Genomic DNA, 26,489 nt, shown 5'->3' on the forward strand with positions numbered 1-26,489 from the left:
TGTCTCAAAAAAGAGATCTGGGGGTCTGTTTAGACCTCTGATAGCTCACCAAAGTATTGGTTTGATAAGCATTTGCGCAAATATTGCAGTGCCTTAAAAATCAGTAGCACTTTATTTATTTCTTTAACAAATTCTGAAAGCTGTAAGGGAACAATGAAAACCTTCAGATTTTTAGAGAAATGTGGTTATTTACATTTTTGCGTACATTCAATTTTCACCATTTTGCCAAAAGGCGTAATTATAAAGTATGAATATTTGTTATTTATTAACTCAATACAGGTCAAGCTTTTATATTTAGTAGGAATTTAGCAGGAATTTGAAAAATTTGCTTTGTTTATATCTGCTAAAAATGATTTGAGAATTTTTAGCGAATATATTGTTCTCTTAGATTGTAAGCTCTAACGAGCAGGGTCCTCTGATTCCTACTGTATTGAAGTGTATTGTATTTGTACTGTCTACCCTCAAGTTGTAAAGCGCTGCGTAAACTGTATATAAATACTATATAATAATAATAATAAACATTTGCACAAATATCACAGGTCGTTAAAATCAGTAGCACCTTTTTTTATTCTATAGGTCATGTGCTTTCAGAAAATATATGGTTTGGGGGGGGGGTCTTAAAACACTGAAAGCTGTAAGGGAACAATAAAATCCTCTAGATTTTTTGGAGAATTTGGATATTTTCATTTTTGATTTTCACCATTTCGCAAAAAGGTGCAATTTAAAATTTACAAATTGCGTTTTTTTATGAACTCAATACAGGGTAGCTTTTATATTTAGTAGGAATTTTGTAAAATGGGCTGTGTTTTTATCTGCTAATAAAGATTTTAGTGTATTTTTAGCAAAAATATTGGTTTTGATAAACATTTGCGCAAATATCGTTCTGCCCTAAAAATCAGAAGCACATTATTTGTATTCTACTGGTCATGTGCTTTCAGAAAATATATGGTTTGGGGGGTCTTTAACAAACGCTAAAAGCTGTAAGGTAAAGCAATGGAAAAAAATTGCAAAAATGGCCTGGCCAGCTAAGTTTAAAAATGGAGCACAGGGCCTGGTAGCGAAAGGGTAAAGTCAATATGGGCCGAATCTTTAAAATGAAAAAAAAAAAAATAGGTTTTAAAATTGTTTAGTGGGGGGACAGCTCTTCTGAAAAAAGGCATAAAGAACACCAGTAATAATGCACAATTCTTTTAACTAACATGCTTGGGGGGATGCCTTAAATCTGCCTGCGGAGGAAAAGGGAGGGGGGTGTGGGACAGGGTGCAGTCAACAGATGAATGTGAGCCACAAATGTTCACACAGAAAATCTCTACCCAGGAAGAATTGCATTTACCATTTACAGACTTCCCCTTCTACTACCTGACTGGGTGGGAATAGCTTCATACTTTTGAAGTCCCTCACCCAGTGTTTGAACAACTTCAGCTGAAAGCTTCCCTTTTCTGACTTTCTGTACTCCAGATAACTAGATTTTGATCTTACCGTAAAATCCTTTTCTCTGAGGTTCACTGACAGACACAGCTTCAATACTTAAGATTATTGGATATTATACTGTCACTCTTCAGGAGTAGGACTAGGCGGAAACCTTTTTGGTTACGCCCCTGGGGCAGTCCCAAAAGGTATACTTGTAGGACTGGTTTGTAACAAGCAGTGTCAGAAGAACAAATAACTTAACCCCAAAAGAGGGGTGGGTGCTGTGTCCATCAGTGAACCTCAGAGAAAACGATTTTACGGTAAGACAAAAATCCAGTTCTCTTTCGTTCACTGACAGACGCCGCTTCAATTCTTCAAACGATTGGGATGTCCTAAAGCAGTGTCAACATGAGGGGTGGGAAAAAACACACCAAACGCAGAATTTCCAACAAGGCTAAACATAGCTAACTAGGTAACAGTAGTTCAACTAGGAACAACTGGAGCTTACCACCAGAAAAAAATGTTCACCCTCAAGAAGCGGAAGCCTCCGCAACCGTAGCCTGCAAAACTTTGCGGCCAATCGCCACATCCGAAGATGCAAAAACATCCACCTCATAAAATTTTGTGAATTTGTGTACAGACGACCAGGTAGCCGCCTTGCACACCTGAACCACTGACGCCTGATGACAGAAGGCCCAGGAGGCACTAAGCGTAGAATGCCCTTTAACAGGGAAAGGAGGAACCTGACATTTGCCGAAGTAGGGCTGCACCACCATCTGCCTGATCCACTTAGAAATGGTCACAGCAGATGCAGCCTGCCCCTTATGAGGTCCATCCATAAGAAAAAAAGAATAGGATTTCCTAATCGGTTCAGTCACTGCCAGGTAAACCCAAAACGCCCGTACCACATCTAAGGAACGTAAGGAAATTTCCTTAAGATGTGTAGGCTTAGGACAGAGACGGTAGCACAATGTCTTCATTGAAATGAAATCCTGAGACAACCTTAGGAAGGAATGCCTGACAGGGTCGTAACACCACTTTGTCCTTATGAATCACCAAGTAAGGTGACCAACAGGACAACAGCCACCAAGAAAGCCACCTTCTACGACAGTGAGCAGAGGAATTTCCCCAATATTTTCAAAGGGAAGCCTTTGAAGCACAGACAGAACCAAATTGGGATCCCACGGAGATAACAGGGATCGCACCGGAGGAGCCAGATGGCGAACTCCCTGCACAAAAGTGTGAACCAAAGACTTTGTCGCCAACGGCCTCTGGAAAAAAAATAGCCAAGGCGGAAATCTGGCCCTTGATGGTGCCCAGGGCTAAACGCTTATCTACACCCAATTATAGAAACTCCAAAAGCCGAGACACAGAAAAGGAGCGGGGAGAAACCCCCTGAGACTCACACCAAGTAACATACGCCTTCCAAACTATGATAAACCTTCCTGGAAGTAGATTTCCTAGCCTTCAACAGCATAGGAATCACTGACTCCGACAGCCCTATATCTTTCAGCACCTGGCTTTCAATAGCCACACTGTTAAAGCCAGCGACCGCAAAGCAGGATGGAAGATTGGTCCCTGAGACAGAAGATCTTCCCGGAGAGGATGAGAGAAAGTTTCCAAGGGATGTCTGCTACCAGCATTACCAGGCCTGCGTACCAAGACCGGCAAGGCCAGTCTGGTGCCACCAGAATTAAAAAATATGTATACATGGTGGCCCAAGCAAAAAGCATAGGAAACTAATAGATAGACCATAGGGTAGCCATATAGACAACCCTGATTGTCCTTCTGGTGTATGAGGAAACAGTTTTTGTACTCAGGGCCAGCCTAGTGGGGAGCAGAAGCAATCTCTAAACATGTAGAACAGAGAGAAAACAGGCGCCTCTGAGTAAGGACTGTAAACATTTATTTGGCAAAGTACATTAAAAACGTACATATAAGTAAATGCAGATGTGTGGATCATCCGGCGTCCAGGGTTGGCATGGGGCCACTGCTTTAGGTCGGCTGCACTCTCTTGCCTCCAGTTCCTGGCCAGCAGGAAATGTACAGACGTCGTGTGGGAAGGTGATTCCGAGGCCTGGACCGCCGCGTGAGCCGCTATATTACGCTCCACGGGACTCCACTGGACCCCAGGGAAAAAGTTCAGAGCCCAGGAGGTGACCCCCCGCAGCACCCAGGTACGACCAGCAATTCTGCAGAAAAGGAAATGGGGACACTACTCACAATAACGGTCACCAGGCATCTTGGAATGGAGGTGCTGAGGCCTGAGGTACGCTGCGATTCTGGTCAACTGCTGTTGTGAACAGCGCCTCATGAGGTGTTTCACTCGCCAGTCAGCCCACGTCCAGTGGGGCTATGTCGTGGCCAACCTAGCGCGGAGCTAATAGTTGGGTTGCGATTGCAGGCCAGACTGGGAAGACCGTAAGGATCTAGAATAGCCAGTGCATCGCCCAGTACGGCTGTTGATTGTAGTTCTCACAGGAACAGTTGATTGTACTTCACACAGGAACAAAAATAATAAAGAAAAAGTAAAAAATACATTTTAAATAGAAAAAAAATGCCAGAACCGCAGATCCCAGCAGAGAGCCAGGTCCTTACTCCTGACTAGGCAGAAAAAACTTGAAGTCCTACAGCAGGAATGCCCAGGGGCATAACCAAAAAGGTTTAAGCCTAGTCCTACTCCTGAAGAGTGACAGAATAATACCCAATGGTCTTAAGTGTTGAAGCTGTGTCTGTCAGTAAACTAAAGAGAAAAATCAATTTTGTAAAATGGGCTGTGTTTTTATCTGCTAATAATGAGTTTAGTGTATTTTTAGCAAAAATTTTGTTTTGACATTTGCGCAAATATTGTTGTGCCCTAAAAATCAGTAGTACCTTATTCGTATTCTACTGGTCATGTGCTTTCAGAAAATATATGGTTTGGGGGTCTTAAACTCTGAAAGCTGTAAGAGAAAAATAAAAAGCAATGGAAAATTTGCAAAAATGGCCTGGCCAGCTAAGTTTAAAAGTGTAGCACAGAGCATGGCAGCGAAAGGGTTAAAATCAATATGGGCCAAATCTTTAAAATAAAAAAAAATAGGTTTTAAAATTCTGTTTAGTTGGGGGGCAGCTCTTTTAATAACACATAAAGAGCAGCACTAGTAATGCACAATTCTTTTAACATGCTTGGAGGGTGCCTTAAATCTGCCTGCGAAGACAGACATTTGTAAGATGTACAAGAGCAAAACTGGCATTTTATGAAAAAAAAAAAAAAAACAATTGTTGCTAAATGACATTTACTATTGGAATGCTTTCTGTTGTAAAAACAGCACAGGGACCCCCCTAAATCAAACAAAGGGCATAGGAGAGTTGGGCAATGCCCAAGGGACATAAACTAATGCAAAAAAAAAAAAAAAAAAATGCTCTAAATTTTTGTTCAGCAGGGAGCAGCTATTTTAATATAACTACTAATATAGGTCAACATTAAAAATGCTTAATTATTTTAAATAGGAATGCTTGGGGTTACCCTAAACCGGCCTGTGAAATGGCACATTCATAAAATTCCATTTAAATTGGTGGAAAAATTAAATTTCACAGTTCCTTTGTTCTGTTTGTAAACAAAGCGCCTGGGGATTAATTTAATCTATACCAGACCCTTATCTTAAATGATGGCCTCGTACAGATGTTAATGGGATTTCACAAAAAAAAAAAACACAACTTGCTTTGTCCCCAATTTGATAAGAATAAGTGCCTCCTTTGCACATAATTCCTCCTCTAATAGGTGAGGTATCAAAATAATGAAATTGCCTTAGAAATAAGGGGTCCAGCAGATACCAATCCCTGCTACATGAATGAATAAGGAGTACCCTGTATCCTTGGTTACTCATTTACAAATAAAAACATTTTTTAAAAAGTAAAACACAGACGTTTGTTTATCATTTATTAAAAAGAAAAACAATGTAAGTCCATTGTCAATCACACTGTCCGATGATGTAGATCCATAGTCAATCATGATGAACACCACCCGCTGACATGCCAAAAAATAAATAGGAAATTTATACGACATAATCCACTCCCAACAGAGAATCCCCAGCTAGCAGCTTAATTGTAAACAAAGGGGCAGGGATGCTGGCTGATGTCATTGCCCAAATAGGTCTATGGCCATTTTTGGTCAATGATGTCAGCCAGTATCCTCCCTGCTTTGTTTACATTCAGCTGCTGGCCAGGAAGTAAATGGGGGCGCAGGCTTCCTAGCAACCAGGAGCCCTGAGCAGGAAGCTGCCACATTTAGCAGTGGTAGTAATGCAACTCATTTAATTATTCCATTGACACCACAGGTAGGCTTTGGGCTGAACCTTACACTGGTCCAAACACAAAGCTCATTCCTGCAAATAATGCAACAATAAAAACAAAATCTTCCTCTGCTGCAGAGCTAGACTGACTTTGAACAATATTCACATCCAACATTGCCTGGTGTGACAGATTTTAACATCATCCACTGAGTGGTTCCTCCTGCCAGCTACTTTGTCACTACAGGACACAGGACCAAGGCCGACCATCGATGGTTCGAATCTCGGACGGTTCAGCAGAAACCTGCCAAGATTCAAACCATGTGTGGGCAGGCTGAATGTACCAAGTTGATCGATCATTCAACTTGGGAACAGCCAGCCTGCTGGATTTGCATGCAATTATCACTAGCAATTGATATAGCTGCTAGCAATAGTCACTGACTTCTCCCGGCAGGTTGCAGGAAAGAAATTCGCTCCATGTATGGCCTGCTTAGGTTCAACATTAATTCCAGGAATATCTGTAAGATTCTTTTGTCGATATAAAACTGCTGTGGAGGTGTTTGTTACACTATGCCAGTATAACCAATGGGTTCAGCATTTTTCTTTAGTAAATGGGAGTCCATGTTAAAGAAATTGGTCGTAAAGCAATTTGTGTGTATGTGAATCAGATAGAAGATGCAGTTCTACAACTCCTGGGCTGTTTATCTGGAGTACAGAAAGTCAGAAAAGGGAAGCTGCCAGTTGAGGTTGCTCAAACAGGCACTGGGTGAGTGACTTCAAAAGTATGAAAGTATTTTAGTATGGCACCCAGTCCGCTAGTAGAAGGGGAAGTCAGCAAATGGTAAATGCCATACTACTTCCTCAGTAAAGTTTTGCTACAAGAGGTTTTCCAATTACTGTATGAACATTTATGTCTCACATCCAGCTGTTGACCGCACCCCCCCCCCCCCCTTTTACTCCTCAAGCCAAAGTGCAAATGAAGTAAAGAAAAGAAAAAGAGCAGAATATATTTAATAATTTTGAGTTACAATACCTGCTGAGACTGACATGTGTATACAGTTCCAGACCTTTGCTAAAGTACTTGTGCTGAGTGTTCAGACATGGTAAGGATGCTGCACAGGTTCCATGCTTTTGCCATTCATGCTTCCTAAAGAGGAAAAAAAAAGAATAATCATAGTAACCATCTCAACTTCCCAAAGCTCTCTACATAAAACGACAAAACAGGTTTTCCAAAAAATGTGGTAACAGGGTTTTTTTATTACACAAAATTAAGATTTTCTATAAAATGTAATAATAGGGTTTTTATATTAGACAAAATTGCAACTAATCTACCTAGGGTTTTTATATTACACAAAATTGCAACTAATCTACCTGTGCAGAACAGTAAGGACTCTTCACTCCCATAACCCTTATGAATTAAAGCAGAGTTCTGGGCTCAAAAACAACTTTGGCCCATCCGCTTGCTGTAAATCCCCTAAAAAACAAATGGATACTCACGATTTTTTTTTCTTTACTTATCTTGTTTTTGAAGAAAGTATACTTACCTTTCTTCTACTTCTTCCCTCTTCAGCCGCTGCCCGCGCCGTCACTTCCTGCTTGCGATGACTCCTGGGAGCTGAACGTCATCGCTCCGAGGAGTCAATGCGCCTGCACCGGCCCCGCTCGTCAGTTCCAGTGCAGGCGCGTCATTCCCTGCTAAACAGCTTCTGGGCATGCAGCGCCTGCCCCGAAAGTGACGAGTGGGGCCGGTGCAGTGCATTCTGGGACAAAGAGGACACGGAAGAGGACGCAGAAGAGGACGCGCTGGCTTCAGCTGCCCACACCTGAGATGGCAGCGCTGAAGAATACATTTTCAAGGTAAGTAATTCTTCTAAAAAAGGTAAGTGCGACCTGGGACAGTTCAGAGGCTATCCATTATGGAATGTACTAGCACTGACTGTCCCGGGGGTATTTTTATTGAAAAAAACTTTTCCGAGGCCGGAACTCCGCTTTAACTTTTATTCATGTTCTTACACATTTCTGCTGGTAAAAAACATGACATTTTTAAAAGTCTGTTAAAATTGCAATTGTAATAACCAGTGTAATAGAAACCAGTGCAGAGAGAAACTATTAGCCCCATTGCTGACGACCTTATAAAAATACTTATTGCTGGACTGTCATGCTTTTCTGACTTCAACACAATCTGAGACACCTGGAACAAACATGCAACGAATAAAAGTCAAATAGGAGTCAGAACTCTTAATTGGCATGATTGTTCTAGATTAGAAACTCAGAAAGATATTAGAGCATCAAGACAGTCAGGAAAATCGAAAATTGTTATCAGATACTTACTGTATATTTCCTTTCCTGGCCTATCCCCACATCAGCACACAACGGGTTAACACCTCCTCTGGAGCCCACAAGACCACCTCTTCCTAGATAAATAAAAGAGACAGTCCCTCCCCCAACTGTAAAGAACTGAAGTCTTCCTGCTGTGTACTCAGTGACTCTCGTGCGAAAACTCGGAGGAACTACTTCCCAGTTTTGCTGGAAACGGAATACCAAAAGAACTTTGAAGAGAGACATAGTAATCACTATTTCTAGGGGGAAAAAAAGACACAAAAGGGCCCTTGCAGGAAACGTGTTGCAATCTTCAACATCCTTCTGTCTCAAGTAGTTGCTGTAAAAACTGGATTTTAGTACTTCTGTAAAATCCTTTTCTATAAAGTCCATTGACAGATGCACCTCCATATCTTCTTAGACCATTGGGTTATGCTACCCCCATCAGGAATAGGACACTAGGCAGGAAAAAGCTTTACCACACCTATGGGGCTGTCCCTGCAGGCATAACCCCACACACTCTGCTACAGTTTTGCTGCAAGCAGTGTTTAGAAGACAAAAAACCCCATTCCACTAATAAATAGAAGGGCGGGTGCTGCGTCTGTCAATGGACTTCAGAGAAAAGGATTTTACAGTAAGCACAAAAATCCAGTTTTCTCTATCATCCATTGACAGACGCAGCTCCATATCTTCTTAGACCATTGGGACGTCCCAAAGCAGTATATGCATGAGGGGTGAGAAAAAAAATGCCAAAAAATAAGTATTTCCCCAAAGGCTAAACATAGCCAACCAGGTAACATGGAGCTCAACCAGGAACAACTGGAGCTAACCTAGAAAAAAAACATACACCCTCAAAGAGAACAAAAGATCTCTTTTAGACAGCAGCTTGCAAAATCTTGCGGCCAAATGAGGCATCCGAAGATGCCAACACATTTACTTTGTAGAATTTTGTAAACATATGCACAGACGACCAAGTTGCCGCCTTGCAAACTTGTATCACGGACGCTGGATGGCGAAAAGCCCAAGAGGCACTCAGCGCTCTAGAAGAATGCACCTTCACAGGGAAAGGAGGAACCCAACCCTTCATTGAATAAGCCTGAACTCCCATCTGCTTGATCCATTTGGATATGGTCGCAGCAGACGCAGCCAATCCTTTACGAGGTCCCTCAGTAAGGACATATAGAGCATCTGATTTTTTGAAAGACTCAGTGTCCGCCAGGTAAACCCTGATCGCCCGAAGAACATCCAAAGAGTGCAAGGCAATTTCCTTGAGATGCCTGGGCTTGGGACAGAGTAAAGGCAGCACATTGTCTTCATTTAAATGAAAATCAGAAACAACCTTAGGAAGGAAAGATTGATTAGGTTGAAGTACCATCTTATCTCTGTGGACCACCAAATAAGGTGAGCGGCAGGACAACGCCGCCAACTCAGACACTATGCGGGCAGAAGTGATAGCCACTAAAAGGCAACCTTCTGGGACTAAGAAAGCAGAGAAAGGAGGCTTTTGAAGAACAGACAATACCAAATTCAGATACGACGGAGGCAGCAGCGCGGATTGCCTCGGCGGAGCCATATGGCGCACCCCTTGAAAGTACGAATCAAGGCATGTGTAGCCAACGGGCGTTGGAAATATATAGCCAAAGCCGACACTTGGCCTTTGATAGTGCCCAAAGCCATCCGCTGTTCAACCCCTTTATGCAGAAAGACCAAAACCCTAGCTAAAGAAAACAAGCGAGAGTGCACCTTCAGCAATTCACACCACGAAATGTACAATTTCCACGTACGGTGATCAATCTTCCTGGAGTTCGATTTCTTGGCCTTCAAAAGTGTAGCAATCCCGGAGTAAGAAAGGCCTCTATCTCTCAACACCTGGCTTTCAACAGCCATGCTGTTAAAACCAGCGACTGTAAAGCAGGATGAAAGATCTGTCCTTGAGACAGCAGATCCTCCCTGAGAGGACGTCTCCAAGGAGCATCGGCGACCAATCTTACTAGGTCTGCATACCAAGACCGATGAGGCCATTCTGGGGCCACCAAAATAACTGGAATCCCTTTCACCTCTATCCTGCTTAAAAGCCTCGGCAGGAGTTTCAGCGGAGGAAAGGCAAAAAATCAGCCGTTACTGACCCCAAGGAGCCACCAGTGCGTCTGTGGCGTTGGCCAGAGGATCCCAAGACCTGGCTATGAACTTCTGCACATTCCTATTGAGACGAGAAGCAAACAGATCAACCTTGGGAGTCCCCCACCGGACACACAGGAGATGAAACACCTTCGGGTGAAGAGACCATTTCCCTTGAGCCAACACCTGACGACTCAGGTAATCTGCTTGCCAGTTCTCCACACCTGGGATATGTACAGCAGAGAAGGCTGGAACAAACTCTTCCACCCAAGCAAGAATCTCGGCTACCTCCTTGGCTGTCAAGACACTCTTGGTGCCCCCCTGATGATTTATGTAAGCCACAGCCGTGGCATTGTCAGATTGAATCCGATCTGGGACAAGCTCGCAGAGGAGTCGTCCAGTGGCTCAGACAAAGTTTTATTGCTCTGAGCACCAAAACATTTATCAATAGTTTTGACTCTTCTACTGTCCAGGTTCCCTGGGCACAAAGCTTTCCCAGCACTCCACCCACCACCGTCCAAAATAAAAAGCAAGAAATGCCTTGACATAGAGCTGGCGACTGAAGCCACCACAACAGAGCAGACTGTGTTGTGGCTCAACCGCAAATTGTCCAAGGATTTCGGATCCTTGTTCCATTTCACCAGAATTTCCCTTTGCAAAGGTCTCGTGTGGAACTGAGCAAATGGAACCGCCTCGAAGGTTGATACCATCAGATCCAGGGCCCGCAACAACAACCGAATTGCCCCCTGCAACTTCTGCAGCTTGTCCAGAGGAAGAAAGACCCTCGGCCAAGGCGGAATCCAGAGTCAGGCCCAGATAATCCAGTCTCAATGAAGGTATCGGGACAGACATTTTCAAATTGACAGTCCACCCGAACTCTTGCAGGGTTTGGACAGCGAACGTCAGATCGCCCAACAGGGCCGAAAGAAAGTCCGCTCAATAGGAGATCGTCCAGATACCTCAGTACCACAATCCCCCGTTGGCATAGCAATGCCAACACTGGGCCAGTACCTTGGTGAAAACCCTGGGAGCGGAGGCGATACCAAATAGTAACGCCACAAATTGATAATGCTCCTCTGCCACAGCAAAGCGAAGAAACCGCTGGTGCCCAGCGTAGATAGGGATGTGTATATATTCGTTCTTGATATCCATAGAGGCCAAAAAGTCTCCCTGGTGTAAGGACACCACTACCATCTGAATGGTTTCAATTCAAAACTTTTGTACCCGCATGAAGCGGTCAAGAGCCTTAAGATCCAGGATTGGACGTACCTTTACCTCTTTTCTGGGCTCAGTAAACAGGTTTGAATAGAACCCTTGAATGCGTTCCTGAGAGGGAACAGACACAATCACCCCTTGTGCAAGGAGATCTTATACCACCTCTCGTAGATCCCTTAACCGGTCTGGAGATAGATGAAGATTAGCTGGGAAGAACCTGTTTGACGGAAGATCAGTCATGGACTTCTTGGAAGCCTGGTCCGCCGACCAGCTTTTTAACCACACCATGCGTCTAATGGCAATCCCCACTGCAGATACCCTGGCCACTAGGGAAGCCGCATTCAAGAACGCATCACACATGAACCCGAGGGCTAGAGCCATCTGGTCCAAGAGTTCAATCAGCGCTGGGGGGAGCGGTTCAGATTCCAAGTTCCCTTTAAGCAACTTCACCCATTCAGTGACTGTCTGTGACACCAGAATGTTCACAAAGATTGGTTTTACTATAGAACCCGCCAACATGTGTAGATGATGGGACAGAGACTCCACCTGTCTATCCACTGGGTCTGTAAAGGCTGGGGATTCTTTCACCGGAAAAACAGTAGATTTATTCAATCTGGAAACTGGTTGATCCAACTTTGGTGGCACGGCTCATCGGGTGGAAACCACTTCCGCAAAGGGATAACGGCGTTTAAAGCTCTTGAGTGCTACTAGCATGTGCTTGATGCGCCACCATTGTTCATTAACAATATTGTTAAAATGGAAACAACTTGCCTGACTTTTGGGCTTTGCGGGAGCCAAAAGACACCTGCATACCTGACGCTGTAGATTCATCTGCCATTTTTAAAGTTTCGAAACTATGAGTGCTTTCACCAATGCGGGTTCCCGTGCGGCGGCTGAAGAGGACAGGTCCTCTTCACCATCAGAATGGGAGGACACCGATCCATCAGGATGGGGAGCATCCATGGCAGCCATATCTGCCTCAGAATCTGAGGATACCACAGATGGAGGTGAAGGCAGCGGACGTTTGCGGCTATTAATACTTTTGAAGACTGCTGTAAAAGTTGACAGACTGCGACCTAGAGGGTCCCGCAGTTGCACTGAAGGGATCTGTAAGTGAAATTTTGTCCTGGGACTCCATTTTTCACTGAATAAAAAAAAAATGCAATGTCACTAGCGGTATCACAAATCCCAATCTAGTACAATCTGTCAGCAGAGTGAGTAAGGAATAAACTACAGGAGACCCAAAAAACATTACCCAACTGCTCAGGCTTGCTGGAATGTTCTGTGAAACAGAAAGTAAAAACGATCTGACACAGGAAAAAGAAAAAATGCCTGGGTCATTGCTACATCAAATGTGCCATGCCTGCTGCCTGTCCAGCGATCTGGACTACAAGAAAATGGCTGCCCCATGCATTCCTATGGTGAACAGAAAATAGCTGCCCATACAGCCCCAACTAGAAAAGACTGGTTGGGCACACCTTCAAAAGACTTTCCAGCCAGCTCTGGACTTGATTTCATGTAAAAAGTAACTGAGGCACCTCCACTGGGATTTGTTAAATCTACAGCCTTTCCTATAAGATTTGGCCTCCTGCACCCTTCTGAAGTCCAATAGGCTTGCGTGAAAGATAGCAACCCCCACTTACTAGTCTGTGGCCACAGTCCAGACTTATCCTCCTGTCATTCGCCTAATTGCGTTGTTCAGCGCTTGGCTAAACAATACCCTCCCATACTAGGAAATATTAAAGGCTTGTGTGGAAGTTCCATTTGCCCTCCAGTGGCAAAACCACAACGCTCTCACGGCGGTGTTTCTGCACAAGTGTGTTTGATGCATTCCAATGCATTCTTCGTGCATTTTGCCACTTTCCAGATGTGTTCCATACAGAAACAATGGAACATATTCTGCTTTTGTTGACTGCACTAGAATGCGCTGCACTGGTGTGAACTAGGTAATTGGAATCCAAGGTAAACACTGTCCATGCATTCTTGATGCAGAAAAAAATGTACTGGACTACATCTGGTGTGAACAAGTCCACTTTCCCATTCACAGGATCCCTAAAGGCAACGGAGTTAAAAAAAGGCAAAGACACTTGATTTGCCAGATGCTAGAGGGCAGCACCCACCCCTGGAAGTGCAGTGCATAAAAATGCATTAGACATCTTATTTGGATAAAGCTTAGAGAACCGGTTACTGTAAATTCGTTTTCTGATGAGGTCTCTGCCATCCTTCATCAACGAGCCCTTTACGCTCTGTCGTTATGGGAAAAGAAGGCCCTCGGAAATATCTGCATGCTTTTTGCGGTGGTAGGGCATCTGTCCCCTGGTACTAAAGGAGCCAATGAGATTGAAATTAAAAAGTATGTGCACCTGACTTTTCTTCATCCAGCCTTCAACTCCTATGCTCTTTTTTGTGTGTTGCTTGTGGTGTGGATATTTGCAGCATACTTTCTGCTATAGCCTCCTTAATAGGGTTTAGAATTTTACACATCCACATCCTTGTGAGGCAATCTGTGCAATTTAATTTCTCTGCCACTGCAGACTGCATACAGGCCCAAAATGCACCCTGAGCTGGGCGAGGTATTTCTTATCATGCTGACATAAATGCATGTGAGCCAGTGCCCCATGGGATGCTTGGGGAGCATGAAAACTGCCCAGTGTAGGACTTTCGTGGAATGCCGGTTGTCCTAGTCAGGAGAAGATGATCATTGGTGGGTCTTATGTTTTTTGGAGTGTTTGCGTGCAGGGATTCTGCTCCTAAAAAATTGCAAAACACCATCATTTGAAGTTCTTGAGCACTCTTTTAAAAACATGTCCCATGTTGCCCCTTCCTACCTTTGCTAGTCTTCTGTGCCACTAACAGATGTGGCAAGCTCAAATTTGCAGAAAATATATGGAGAAAATCATATTACCTCTCACCAAAAAACAGGTACACTGTCTCTTTAAGACTCATCTGCCTTCATCCACTTACTTCAGAAGCAATAGCAGGTGAGCCCAGGCAACACTTCCAGAGGAAGACAGGAGACACAGTCAGAGTCTGAGACAAAACCAGTCAGACTTTCAAACCCACAGAAGCACACAGCATAGCAGGGGAGCCCGGACTGCACATCTAGAGGCAGACAGGAGACACAATGAGAATCTGAGACAATTACCTGGCAGGACTGCAGAGAGAGAGAGGGGGAGGAGCCCTTTCCTCTGCAGACCTCTAAGATTGTTCACGCCGTTGCTTGGAGACTGGGGGTTATCATTCCGTGCTGCCCCATCTCCCTGCTTCCTGTGACATCATCCACAGTCGCTCTCAGACTGAAAATCAAGCAAGGAGAGCAATGCAGCATGCTGCATATACAAGATAGGAAACAAATAAGGGAGAGGCAATGGTGATATTGCAGAGATTTTCCAATACCACACCTGTACAATAGTAATGTTGTTTAAGCATCATTTGCCTGCAGCCTGGCACACAGTTTTTATGAAAGTTTACTTCCAACATTCTGGGTCCAGGAGAGGCTGAACTTGGAGGGGGAGGTTTGCGGGGATATATTTGCAACCAACAAAGTACTTACCAACTGCAATCAACAGGTGGCCTGGAACATGACCAAAAAAGAAGAACAATACAGTTGGGGGAGGGGCTGTCTTTTATTTAGCTAGGAAGAGGTGGTCATGTGGGCTCCAGAGGTGGTGTTAACCCGTTGTGTGCTGACGTGAGGTCGACCAGGAAAATGGCCTTTTCAGAAGACAGCAATGGTTACCCTCAAGGATTCTCTTAGAGTAGGTTTAAATGAATTTTTTTTTATAGAAAAACTACCGTTATTTAACTTGTTGGTATGATCACTATAAGCTTTTATTGTATATATCTGGAGAAAGGTAAACCAATGAAATGCAAACACAAGCATAACTAGTATGTCACCACTGCAGGGCAAAAAAATTGATGTATGACTGAAGAGGCTTTCGGAATTTTCAAAAATAGTTGTCTAGAGTGCACTCACACTGGGCATGGTAAAATGAACTGTGTCCGAGTTTAACTGTCCTCCCTCCCCACTCCCCTGTCACAATGGGGTTGATTTACTAAAACTGGACAGTGCAAAATCTGGTGCAGCTGTGCATGGTAGCCATGGTTGACAATAAAACCTGGAAGCTGATTGGTATCTATGGAGAGCTGCACCAGATTTTGCACTCGTTTTAGTAAATCAACCCCACTGTGCTTTAAAATAAGTGTTTCCGGGTATACTTACATCATCTAGACCACAATGATGCCTACTTCTGAGCTCAGTGAGCTATTGAGAGATCTGTGCTCAGGCACGGATTGCGCTTAAAATGTTCCAGGCATTCCAAGTGGTCCCCAAAACAGCAGTTTGGAGCACTCGCACTACACAAATGAACATAATCAAGGGGATGAGCCTGGGCACAGTTGCGAGTGCACCCTTAGGGTAGATTTAGACATGTGTCTAAATCTCCCTTTCCTCTGAAACACTATCTATCTGTGTTCAGGTTGCACTCCAGAGGCTACGGACAGGCTGTGAGGAAGCAATGCGACACCTCCTCACTGCCTGTTTTAAACCCATTTCTGCCAACAATTGCGCCACAAACGTGCTCTTTGCACTCGGTTTTAGGGCGTCTGTAGTGCTTCCTCATATAGTGCTTCCTCATTTACTTGAATATGTAGCTTTCCTGGGGCTGTGAAGCCACAGCAAGTAAACACCCCCTCCCCTGCCTATTGAAGCTGAAGGGAGCACAGTTAAGGGCATGGCAAAACGTGGCTCAACTGCGCATTTGCGACATCCCCCCCCCTACACATCTAAATAAGGTGTCAATCACCCGACAACAAAAATATATAACTAAATATATAAAATATTATAATATATACGATAACAAAACATATACCACATTCATTCCTAAATTACATAAATAATTTTTTACCAGAGCTGAGAACCGTTTGGATGTAGGACATCAGGCCACCACTTATTCATATCTGTCAAAATGTCCTGCAAAAAAAAAAACAAAAAAAAAACATATTCTAAATTCGTACTGATATTATTACTTTCCAACACAAACTAACACAAAACATAAGTAACGGGTATGCAACTAATCTGCTAAAGCAGTGTGAAGAGTATGTACAAGGTGCAGTACACCTTTAGAACTAGACTTCAGTTTCTATACCTCAGTGAATTATGACTTTTGTGTTGGTGCATTTTGCATGTTGAGGTTTGTCATACTGAATAAGGCAGAATGAGTAGCAGACATTGCATTTGGTTTTGCAAATGCCATTTAAGGTCTAAAAAGTGTTTCAGTTAGGTTTAAGTCAAACTGTCAGCCATAAGCTGTCTTTCATGTGGTAAGTTCAGAGGTCTAGGAAGTAAAATAGATACGTAAAACCTCACATTTGTGGATGTAGTTAGGAATTGGGTAAAAACCCATACTTTTAGTGCTTATTACTAAATGTCTGACCACAGAAATGGATGACATTTGCACATTCAAGCAGTGCAGACAGGGTGGGGAATTTATCAAACAGAAGACAGAATCAGAAGCAGCTGTGCATAGTAACCAATCAGTTTTCTATCTTCAACGAGTTCAGTCTGGCCCCTTTCAAACAGATGCCTTCCATAATGATTAGGGTTGAGCAGACACCTAGATGTCCGTGTTCGACAGGTTCGGCTGAACTTTAAAAAAAAGTCCGGGTCCATGTCCCGGACTTTTACCAAACTTTTCCCGTACACCGAGCCCCATTGAAGTCAATGGGGACCCGAACTTTAAGGCACTAAAATGGCTCTAAAACACCAATGGAAAGGGCTAGAGTGCTGCAAATGGCAGCAAAACGTAGTTAAGAGCATGGCAAGTGCTCTGCAAACAAATGTGGATAGGGAAATAACTTAAAACAACAAAAAAAAAACAGAAAAATAAAACAATGTTCTTCATCTCTGAAGGACGAGGCCCATATGGAGTAGGAGGGAGGTTGAGGTGGTGGTGGATGTGGCGGTGTCATAGGCGTGCGCACAGGGTGTGCCGGGTGTACCTGGGCACACCCTAATCACCTAGGGCACATAGCATTATCGCTCTGTTTGCCAGTGAGGAGATGGGAAAGATCTCCCTCGGACCTGCTCTGCTCTATTTCTCTTTGCCAGCAGGGAGAGTAATGTATCGGGGCCATGTACATGTAGGCAAACACATGCATGTGTATTTCAACTTTGGGGTGCACACCCTAATGCAATAGGCTGCGCACACCTATGGGCGGTGTAGGTGGAAGCGGCGGTGGAGGAGGACCAGGGCCGGATTAAGAGCATCATGGTCTTGGTGCTGAGGATTTTGAAGGGCCTTAAGGGCCGTGCCTTGGCATGCACCCAGAGGAGGAAGGGTGCAGCCATGCATGCCTAATTCAACATGGGATGCTGTCTCTGAAGCCCATAAACACATCCATGCATCGGCAACTGTCCCTCCTTGTCAGGCCTTCGCGCTGTGTGTGGAGGTTCTGAGGGTGCTGCCTGGCGAAGCGAGCATAGAAGCCAGACTTCTGTGTTTACAAGTGACAGAAGAGCGGTCACAGTGAATATGGCCAACCCGGGGCCTATATAAAAGGTAGGGGCTGGAGCTGCAGCTCCAATAGCCCCTACATTAATCTGGCCCTGAGGAGGAGGACGAGGTAGCCAACACTGCTTTTCACAAATTTTAAAATGAGGGTACACCCCAAAAGAGTGAGAAAGAGCAAAAATGGAACAATGGGTGGGTAAGGTCGGTATCCATTGCTATTCTGCACAAGGTACGGAAAAGTCCCGTGGGATCCATGCCTGGTTCATTTTAATGAACGTGAGCTTGTCCACATTGTCTCTGGACAGGCGGCTGCGCTTGTCTGTTATAACGCCCCCAGCCGTGCTAAATACCCGTTCAGATAATACACTGGCTGCAGGGCACGCCAGCACCTCCAAGGCGTAAAGGGCAAGCTCAGGCCATGTGCCCAATTTGGAGACCCAGAAGTTGAAGGGGGCAGACCCCTCATTCACTACATGTAGGCGTGTGCACACATACTGCTCCACCATGTTGGTAAAATGCTGCCTCCTGCTAAGACGTTCCATCTGAGCTGCTGGTGCTGCTGTTTGTTGTGGCGTGCTGACAAAGCTTTTCCACATTTCGGCCATATTAACCCTGCCTTCTGAGGTGCTGGCGGTGCCCTGGTTGCGTTGGCGACCTCCTCCTCCTCCTCTGCCTTGTGCTTCCACTGTGGCCCCGCTGTCAGATGGGAATGCCAGCAGCATCGCATCTACCAGCGTGCGCTTGTACTCGCGCATCTTGCGATCGCGCTCCAGTGAGTGAATTAAGGACGGTACGTTGTCCTTGTAACGGGGATCCAGCAGCGTGGCTACCCAGTAATCAGCACAAGTTAGAATGTGGGAAACTCGGCGGTCGTTGTGGAGACACTGCAGCATGTAATCGCTCATGTGTGCCAGGCTGCCCAGAGGCGACGAAAGGCTGTCCTCTGTGGGAGGTGTATCGTCCGTGTCCTCTGTATCCCCCCAGCCACGCACCAGTGATGGCCATGAGCTGGCCTGGGTGCCACCCTGCTGTGAACATGGTTCCAGCTCCTCCTCCAGCTCCTCCTCATCCTCCAGAACTGTGCCCCTGCTGGACAATTGTGTCCCTGGCATTTGTGTGTGCAGGAACCCACCCTCGGAGCCCCTTGCGAATGACTGCCCTGAAAGCCTTCGAAATGTTACCTCTTCATCCTCCTCCTCCTCCTTCTCATCCTGTGCCACATCCTCTTCCATCATCGCCCGAATTGTTTTTTCAAGGAAGCATAGAAGTGGGATAGTTAAGCTGAGAACGGCGTCATTGCCACTGGCCATGTTGGTGGAGTACTCAAAACAGCGTAACAAGGCACACAGGTCTCGCATGGAGGCCCAGTTATTGGTGGTGAAGTGGTGCTGTTCCGCAGAGCGACTCACGCATGCGTGCTGCAGCTGAAACTCCACTATGGCCTGCTGCTGCTCGCACAGTCTTTGCAGCATGTGCAAGGTGGAGTTCCACCTTGTGGGCACGTCACATATGAGGCGGTGAGCGTGAAGGCCGAAGTTACGCTGCAGCGCTGCCAGGCGAGCAGCAGCAGGGTGAGAACGCCGAAAGTGCGCACAGACGGCTCTCACTTTCTGCAGCAGCTCTGACATATCGGGGTAGTTTTTAAGGAACCTCTGCACCACCAAATTCAGCACATGCGCCAGGCAAGGGATGTGCGTCAAACCGGCTAGGCCCAGAGCTGCTATGAGATTTCGCCCATTATCGCACACCACCAGGCCGGGCTTGAGGCTCGCTGGCAGCAACCACTCATTTGTCTGCTGTTCCATGCTCCTCCACAACTCCTGCGCGGTGTGTGGTTTGTCCCCCAAACAGGCAAGTTGTAAAACTGCCTGCTGTCGTTTAGCCCTGGCCGTGCTGAAGTTGGTGGTGAAGGTATTACGCTGTCCGGATGAGGAGGCGGTAGAGGATGAGGTAGCAGAGTAGGATGAGTTAGGAACAGGAGGCAAACTGAAGCGCCCTGCAATCCTCGGTGGTGGAAGGACATGCGCCAAATTGCTATCCGCCTCAGGCCCATCCGCCACTGCATTTACCCAGTGTGCCGTTAGGGAGATATAACGCCCCTGACCGTGCTTACTGGTCCACGTATCGGTAGTTAGGTGGACCTTGGCACAGATGGCGTTGCGCAGTGCACACCTGATTTTTTCCCCCACTTGGTTGTGCAGGGAAGGGATGGCTTGCCTGGAAAAGTAGTGGCGGCTGGGCACGACGTACTGTGGGACAGCCACCGACATAAGCTTTTTAAAACTGGGCGTCTCCACCAGACGGAATGACAGCATTTCAAAGGCCAATAATTGTGAAATGCTGGCATTCAGGGCCAGGGATCGCGGGTGGGTAGGGGGGTACTTCCTCTTCCTCTCAAGTGTTTGGGAGATGGAAAGCTGAACACTTCCACGGGACATTGTGGAGATGGTTGTTGGTGACCCAGGTGGTGGTGTTGCTGACAGATCGTCTGTTTGCGGGGTGGCAGGTGCCGGTATGACTACAGAGGTGGCTGGAGCGGCCGAGACTGCAGCAGAAGAGGAAGCAGGATGAGCCAGAGACGTTTCTTGGTTTTGAAGGTGTGTACTCCACTGCAGCTCGTGCTTTGCACTTAGATCCTGATCATGCAGGTTGTGCTCAGGTTGAGAAGGTTTATGCCTCGCTTCAGGCTCTGATTGCACAGGGTGCAAACCACTCGTGTCCTGTCATCAGCACATTTTCTAAAGAACTTCCACGCTAGAGAACTCTTTTGAGCTGACTTTGGTGCGCTCGTTCCCTTGCTGCGTTGGGCAGTAGCAGGCGTAGTGTCTAGGGCACGGCCGCTCCGCTTCTGCACCCTGCTCCCTCTTCTGCTGTGCTGGTGGCTCTGTGCGACCACCGCCTCTTCCTCCAAAATACTCAGGTCACCTGCATGACCTTCATTCCATGTGGGGTCGAGGACCTCATCGTCCTCCACATCATCTTCCACCCAGTCTTCACCCCTGCCCTCCCTGTCGGTCTCCACAATGCTGAACGCCGCAGCAGTTGGCACCTGCGTTTCGTCATCATCGGAGACGTGCTGTGATGGTCCTTCCATGTACTCATCTTGAGAAATAAGTGGTTGGGCATCGCTGCACTCAATCTCTTCCACTTCTGGGGCAGGGCTAGGTGGATGGCCCTGGGAAACCCTGCTGACAGAGTCCTCAAAAAGAATAAGAGACTGCTGTATGGCTTGGGGCTCAGACTGCTTGCCTGATTTGCAAGGGGGTGAGGTGAAAGACGGTTGGACATTGGCTGCAGGTGCCAACTCTGACCTTTCTGCAGTAGACTGGGTGGGAGACAATGTGAAGGAACTGGCGGCACTGTCAGCAGCAAACCAATCTACTATCGCCTCTCTGTGTTCTGGCCTCATCACTTCTAGAGGCGTATGATGCCCTACCAAATACTGCTGCAGGTTCTGTCGCCTACTCACACTTGAGGAAGGTGTTTCACTTGTGCGTGTAGCTGGCACAGATCGACCACGTCCTCTCCTTGCAACAGGAGCTCTAGCAGCAGCACCACGACCCCGGCCACGGCCCCTATTTGACGCTCTCCTCATATTTCTGAAATTTAAGATCTTGCCCTAGAAAGGTCTTTATTGAATAGCAGAACAAAAGAACAACAGTATCGCACAGGTGTATCTCACAGTCAAATATGCAAACTATGCCGCAATTTAATGTTTTTTACACCAAAAGGGTGTGTATTGAATAGCGGAATAGGATAAAAAACTGTGTATCTCACACGTACAAACACAGACTAGGCCCGATTAAATTTTTTCCTACCCTAAAGGGAGGATGAGGAGGAGGAGTATGGAACAGGCAGCACCCTCAAATCTTCAGAAGTATGAGATGAACCTCAAAAACTTGGAAAGGTGGATCTCACACGTACCGACACAGACTATTCCGCAATTTAATTGATCCCCAAAGGTTTTTATTGAATAGCGGAATAGGAAATATGATCAAAAAAAGTGTATGTATCTCACACGTACAGAAGCACACTAGGCCCCAATTACTATTGTTTGTACACCTAAAAGGATGGAGGAGGAGGAGGAGGAGGAGTATGGAACAGGCAGCACCCTCAAAGCTTCAGAAGTATGAGATGAACCCCAAAAACTTGGAAAGGTGGATCTCACACGTACCGACACAGACTATTCCGCAATTTAATTGATCCCCAAAGGTTTTTATTGAATAGCGGAATAGGAAATATGATCAAAAAAAGTGTATGTATCTCACACGTACAGAAGCACACTAGGCCCCAATTACTATTGTTTGTACACCTAAAAGGATGGAGGAGGAGTATGGAACAGGCAGCACCCTCAAAGCTTCAGAAGTATGAGATGAACCCCAAAAACTTGGAAAGGTGGATCTCACACGTACCGACACAGACTATCCCGCAATTTAATTGATCCCCAAAGGTTTTTATTGAATAGCGGAATAGGAAATATGATCAAAAAAAAGTGTATGTTTTTCACACGTACAGAAGCACACTAGGCCCCAATTACTATTGTTTGTACCCCTAAAAGGATGGATGAGGAGGAGGAGGATGAAACAGGCAGCACCCTCAAATCTTCAGAAGTATGAGATTGTGTTCACTGTACCCCACAAAGATTGTGTTCACTGCACCCCAAAAGGATTGTCTTCACTGCACCCCACAAAGATTGTGTTCACTGTAATCCACAAAGATTGTGTTCACTGTACCCCCCAAAGATTTTGTTCACTGCACCCCACAAAGATTGTGTTCACTGTACCCCACAAAGATTTTGTTCACTGCACCCCACAAGGATTGTCTTCACTGCACCCCACAAAGATTGTGTTCACTGTACCCCACAAAGATTGTGTTCACTGCACCCCAAAAGGATTGTCTTCACTGCACCCCACAAAGATTGTGTTCACTGTACCCCACAAAGATTGTGCTCACTGTACCCCCCAAAGATTTTGTTCACTGCACCCCACAAGGATTGTCTTCACTGCACCCCACAAGGATTGTCTTCACTGTACCCCACAAAGATTGTGTTCACTGCACCCCAAAAGGATTGTCTTCACTGCACCCCACAAAGATTGTGTTCACTGTACCCCACAAGGATTGTCTTCACTGCACCCCACAAGGATTGTCTTCACTGCACCCCACAAAGATTGTGTTCACTGTACCCCACAAAGATTGTGTTCACTGCACCACAAAAGGATTGTCTTCACTGCACCCCACAAAGATTGTGTTCACTGTACCCCACAAAGATTGTGTTCACTGTACCCCACAAAGATTTTGTTCACTGCACCCCACAAAGATTGTGTTCACTGTACCCCACAAAGATTGTGTTCACTGCACCCCAAAAGGATTGTCTTCACTGCACCCCACAAAGATTGTGTTCACTGCAGTGGCGGATCCAGGGGGGGGGCATCGAGTCAATTGCCCCCCCCCCGAGAAAAATAGTACCAGGTTTAAGTTTACAGAGGCATTATCTAAATGCATCTGCAGGTACTTTATTTCTGCTTCCCTGGCTCCCAGGAGACCTAAAATATAATCCCTAAGCCCCATCAGTTCAGAGGGGCCCAGGATGCTGTTTCATAGAGAGAGTTTTTTTTTTTTTTTCCCCTGCTCAGGTGGATTAATACCACCAGGAGCCGCATTTTGCGACAATAAAATGAAAGTTCCGGCCAGGCGGAGTGATATCAGTCAGCAGCCTCATCACTGCCTGACTCCTGCAGCCAATGGGTGCACAAAAGAAAGTGCGGGCTCAGGCTGAGGGGGAAGCCTGAGACACAGCAGCGTGCATCTGTGTGTGTGAACACACTGAGAGGGACAGATCTTCACAGCAGACAGGGGCAGTAAGGAAAACGTCTAGACTGCAATTAATTCATTTGTCTCCAAAAAGGTACAGTAACACACCCATCCCCCTTCACCTATGCCATGTCCTTGCTGCTGGCCAGCCACCATGAGGAATTATACAGCAGCTAAATGCTATCATCATCATGATAATCACACAGTACAGATGCATTGAGCCACAGCACCTGTATTGTGTGATTGTCATGATGATAATGAGGATATAGACTGACAGTGAAAACAATCTTCCTGCCTCCTTTACACAGTGTGTGCTGCAGACATGAGTCTAACATGCAGGGCTGTCATTTAATGGCTTTAGGATGCATAAAGTGTTGCATTTATCCCAGTGCTGGCATCCCATTTTATTTCCACTGAGACACACAGCCACTGTGTCCCAATATGTCATGCTTCCAGGTGTGCATGCAGGGTGCTTTCATGGACCTGCACCAGCATGTCATATCAGGACACTGCAGCCATGTGTCAGAATACAAATAAATGGCATGCGGGCATGGGGATGCATGGAACACTTTAAAACAATGTCACTGTTTTAACCACCTGCCGACCAGCCACCACAGTTATATGGCGGCAGGTTCTCGCAAATCGTCGTACCTGTATGGTGGTGTGCGGGAGTGATCCTGGGGGCGTGCGCCCACTTGCCAGCGGGGAAGCTGAGGCACAGGGCCAGCAGCCGCGATTGGCGCCGGGCACCTGCAATCGCTTCCTGTGAAGAGAGAACGACGGTCTGCAGTTGGAAACGCAGCAGACCGTTGTTGTCTCAGGAATCACTGCAGAGCTCCTGTGTTCCTCCTATTTAGGAACACAGGTCTCTGTGTTGGTATTACAAGCCCCCCCCCCCCCACAGTTAGAAAGCACCCCCCAGGCTCACACTTAACCCTTTGATCGCCCCTGGGTTAACGCCTTCCCTGCCAGTGTCATTATTACAGTGACCGTGCATATTTTTAGCACTGATTACTGTTGTAATGTCACTGGTCCCCCCAAAAATGTCAGGGGTCCGATCTGTCTGCTGCAATGTCGCAGTCCCGCTAAAAATCGCTGATCGCCGCCATTACTAGTAAAAAAAATAAAAATGACAGTGCCCCTCCCGAGATTAGACTCTGGATCCGCCCCTGGTTCACTGTACCCCACAAAGATTGTGTTCACTGTACCCCACAAAGATTGTGTTCACTGTACCCCACAAAGATTGTGTTCACTGTACCCCACAAAGATTTTGATCACTGCACCCCACAAGGATTGTCTTCACTGCACCCCACAAGGATTGTCTTCACTGCACCCCACAAAGATTGTGTTCACTGTACCCCACAAAGATTGTGTTCACTGTACCCCACAAAGATTTTGTTCACTGCACCCCACAAGGATTGTCTTCACTGTACCCCACAAGGATTGTGTTCACTGTACCCCACAAGGATTGTGTTCACTGTACCCCACAAGGATTGTGTTCACTGTACCCCACAAAGATTGTGTTCACTGTACCCCACAAAGATTGTGTTCACTGCACCACAAAGATTGTGTTCACTGTACCCCACAAGGATTGTCTTCACTGTACCCCACAAGGATTGTCTTCACTGCACCCCACAAGGATTGTCTTCACTGCACCCCACAAAGATTGTGTTCACTGTACCCCACAAAGATTGTGTTCACTGCACCCCAAAAGGATTGTGTTCACTGTACCCCAAAGATTGTGTTCACTGTACACCCCAAAGATTGTGTTCACTGCACCCCACAAGGATTGTGTTCACTGTACCCCACAAGGATTGTCTTCACTGTACCCCACAAGGATTGTCTTCACTGCACCCCACAAGGATTGTCTTCACTGCACCCCACAAAGATTGTGTTCACTGTACCCCACAAAGATTGTGTTCACTGTACCCCCCAAAGATTTTGTTCACTGCACCCCACAAGGATTGTCTTCACTGCACCCCACAAAGATTGTCTTCACTGCACCCCACAAAGATTTTGTTCACTGTACCCCACAAAGATTGTGTTCACTGCACCCCACAAAGATTTTGTTCACTGCACCCCAAAAGGATTGTCTTCACTGCACCCCACAAAGATTGTGTTCACTGCACCCCACAAGGATTGTCTTCACTGCACCCCACAAGGATTGTCTTCACTGCACCCCACAAAGATTGTGTTCACTGTACCCCACAAAGATTTTGTTCACTGCACCCCACAAAGATTTTGTTCACTGCACCTCACAAAGATTTTGTTCACTGCTCCCCCAAAAAGATTGTGTTCACTGCAGCCCACACACAGAAAAATGGATGTGGATCACTGACACCTGCCTATCTCCTATCCCACACCACACAGCAATATCGATTGTAGTTTGTAGAACACACTGACCCTATAATTCAGCAGACTCTATCCCTAAAATGCCTACAACTCGCCCTGCCTAAACACTCCGACCTGACCCTAAATTCTATCCGGACACCAATTCGTTTTCCCTGCCTGTCTTTCCCTAATCAGCAGCCAGCACGTATGTGTGCTCTGTCCCTGAGCTAAGCAGCAGAATGACGCCGCTGCGGCTGCCTCGTCTTATAAAGACTTGGTCACATGCTTCAGACGGCCAATCACAGCTACTCATACATTTGCAGGCATGGCTGGGATAGCTTAAGGCACACCAGTTAAACGATTGTTGATTGGCTGTTGAAAGCCCGCCATGAAAAGAGCGCCAAAACATGCAAAACCCGGAAATAAAACGACCGAACACGGATTTTTTACCCGAACATATAGTAAAGTGTCCGTGTCCGTGTTCGGGTAACAAAAATCCCGAAAA

At 46.0% G+C, this 26,489-nt stretch overlaps 1 protein-coding gene across 1 annotated transcript in view; it reads right to left on the reverse strand.

Moving 5' to 3' along the window:
• Positions 1-26,489, reverse strand: part of RNASET2 (ribonuclease T2) — a 108,637-nt gene that overhangs the window by 24,152 nt on the left and 57,996 nt on the right. The window contains exons 6-7 of the mRNA XM_082252533.1: positions 16,238-16,302; positions 6,712-6,825 (exon numbers count right to left, since the gene is read on the reverse strand). Coding sequence (XP_082108659.1) covers positions 6,712-6,825; positions 16,238-16,302 — 179 coding nt within the window. The remainder of the gene's footprint in view (positions 1-6,711; positions 6,826-16,237; positions 16,303-26,489) is intronic.

This window comes from Pelophylax lessonae (genome assembly GCF_965119305.1).
Source record: "Pelophylax lessonae genome assembly, chromosome: 3".
NCBI classification, from domain to species: Eukaryota; Metazoa; Chordata; class Amphibia; order Anura; family Ranidae; genus Pelophylax; species Pelophylax lessonae.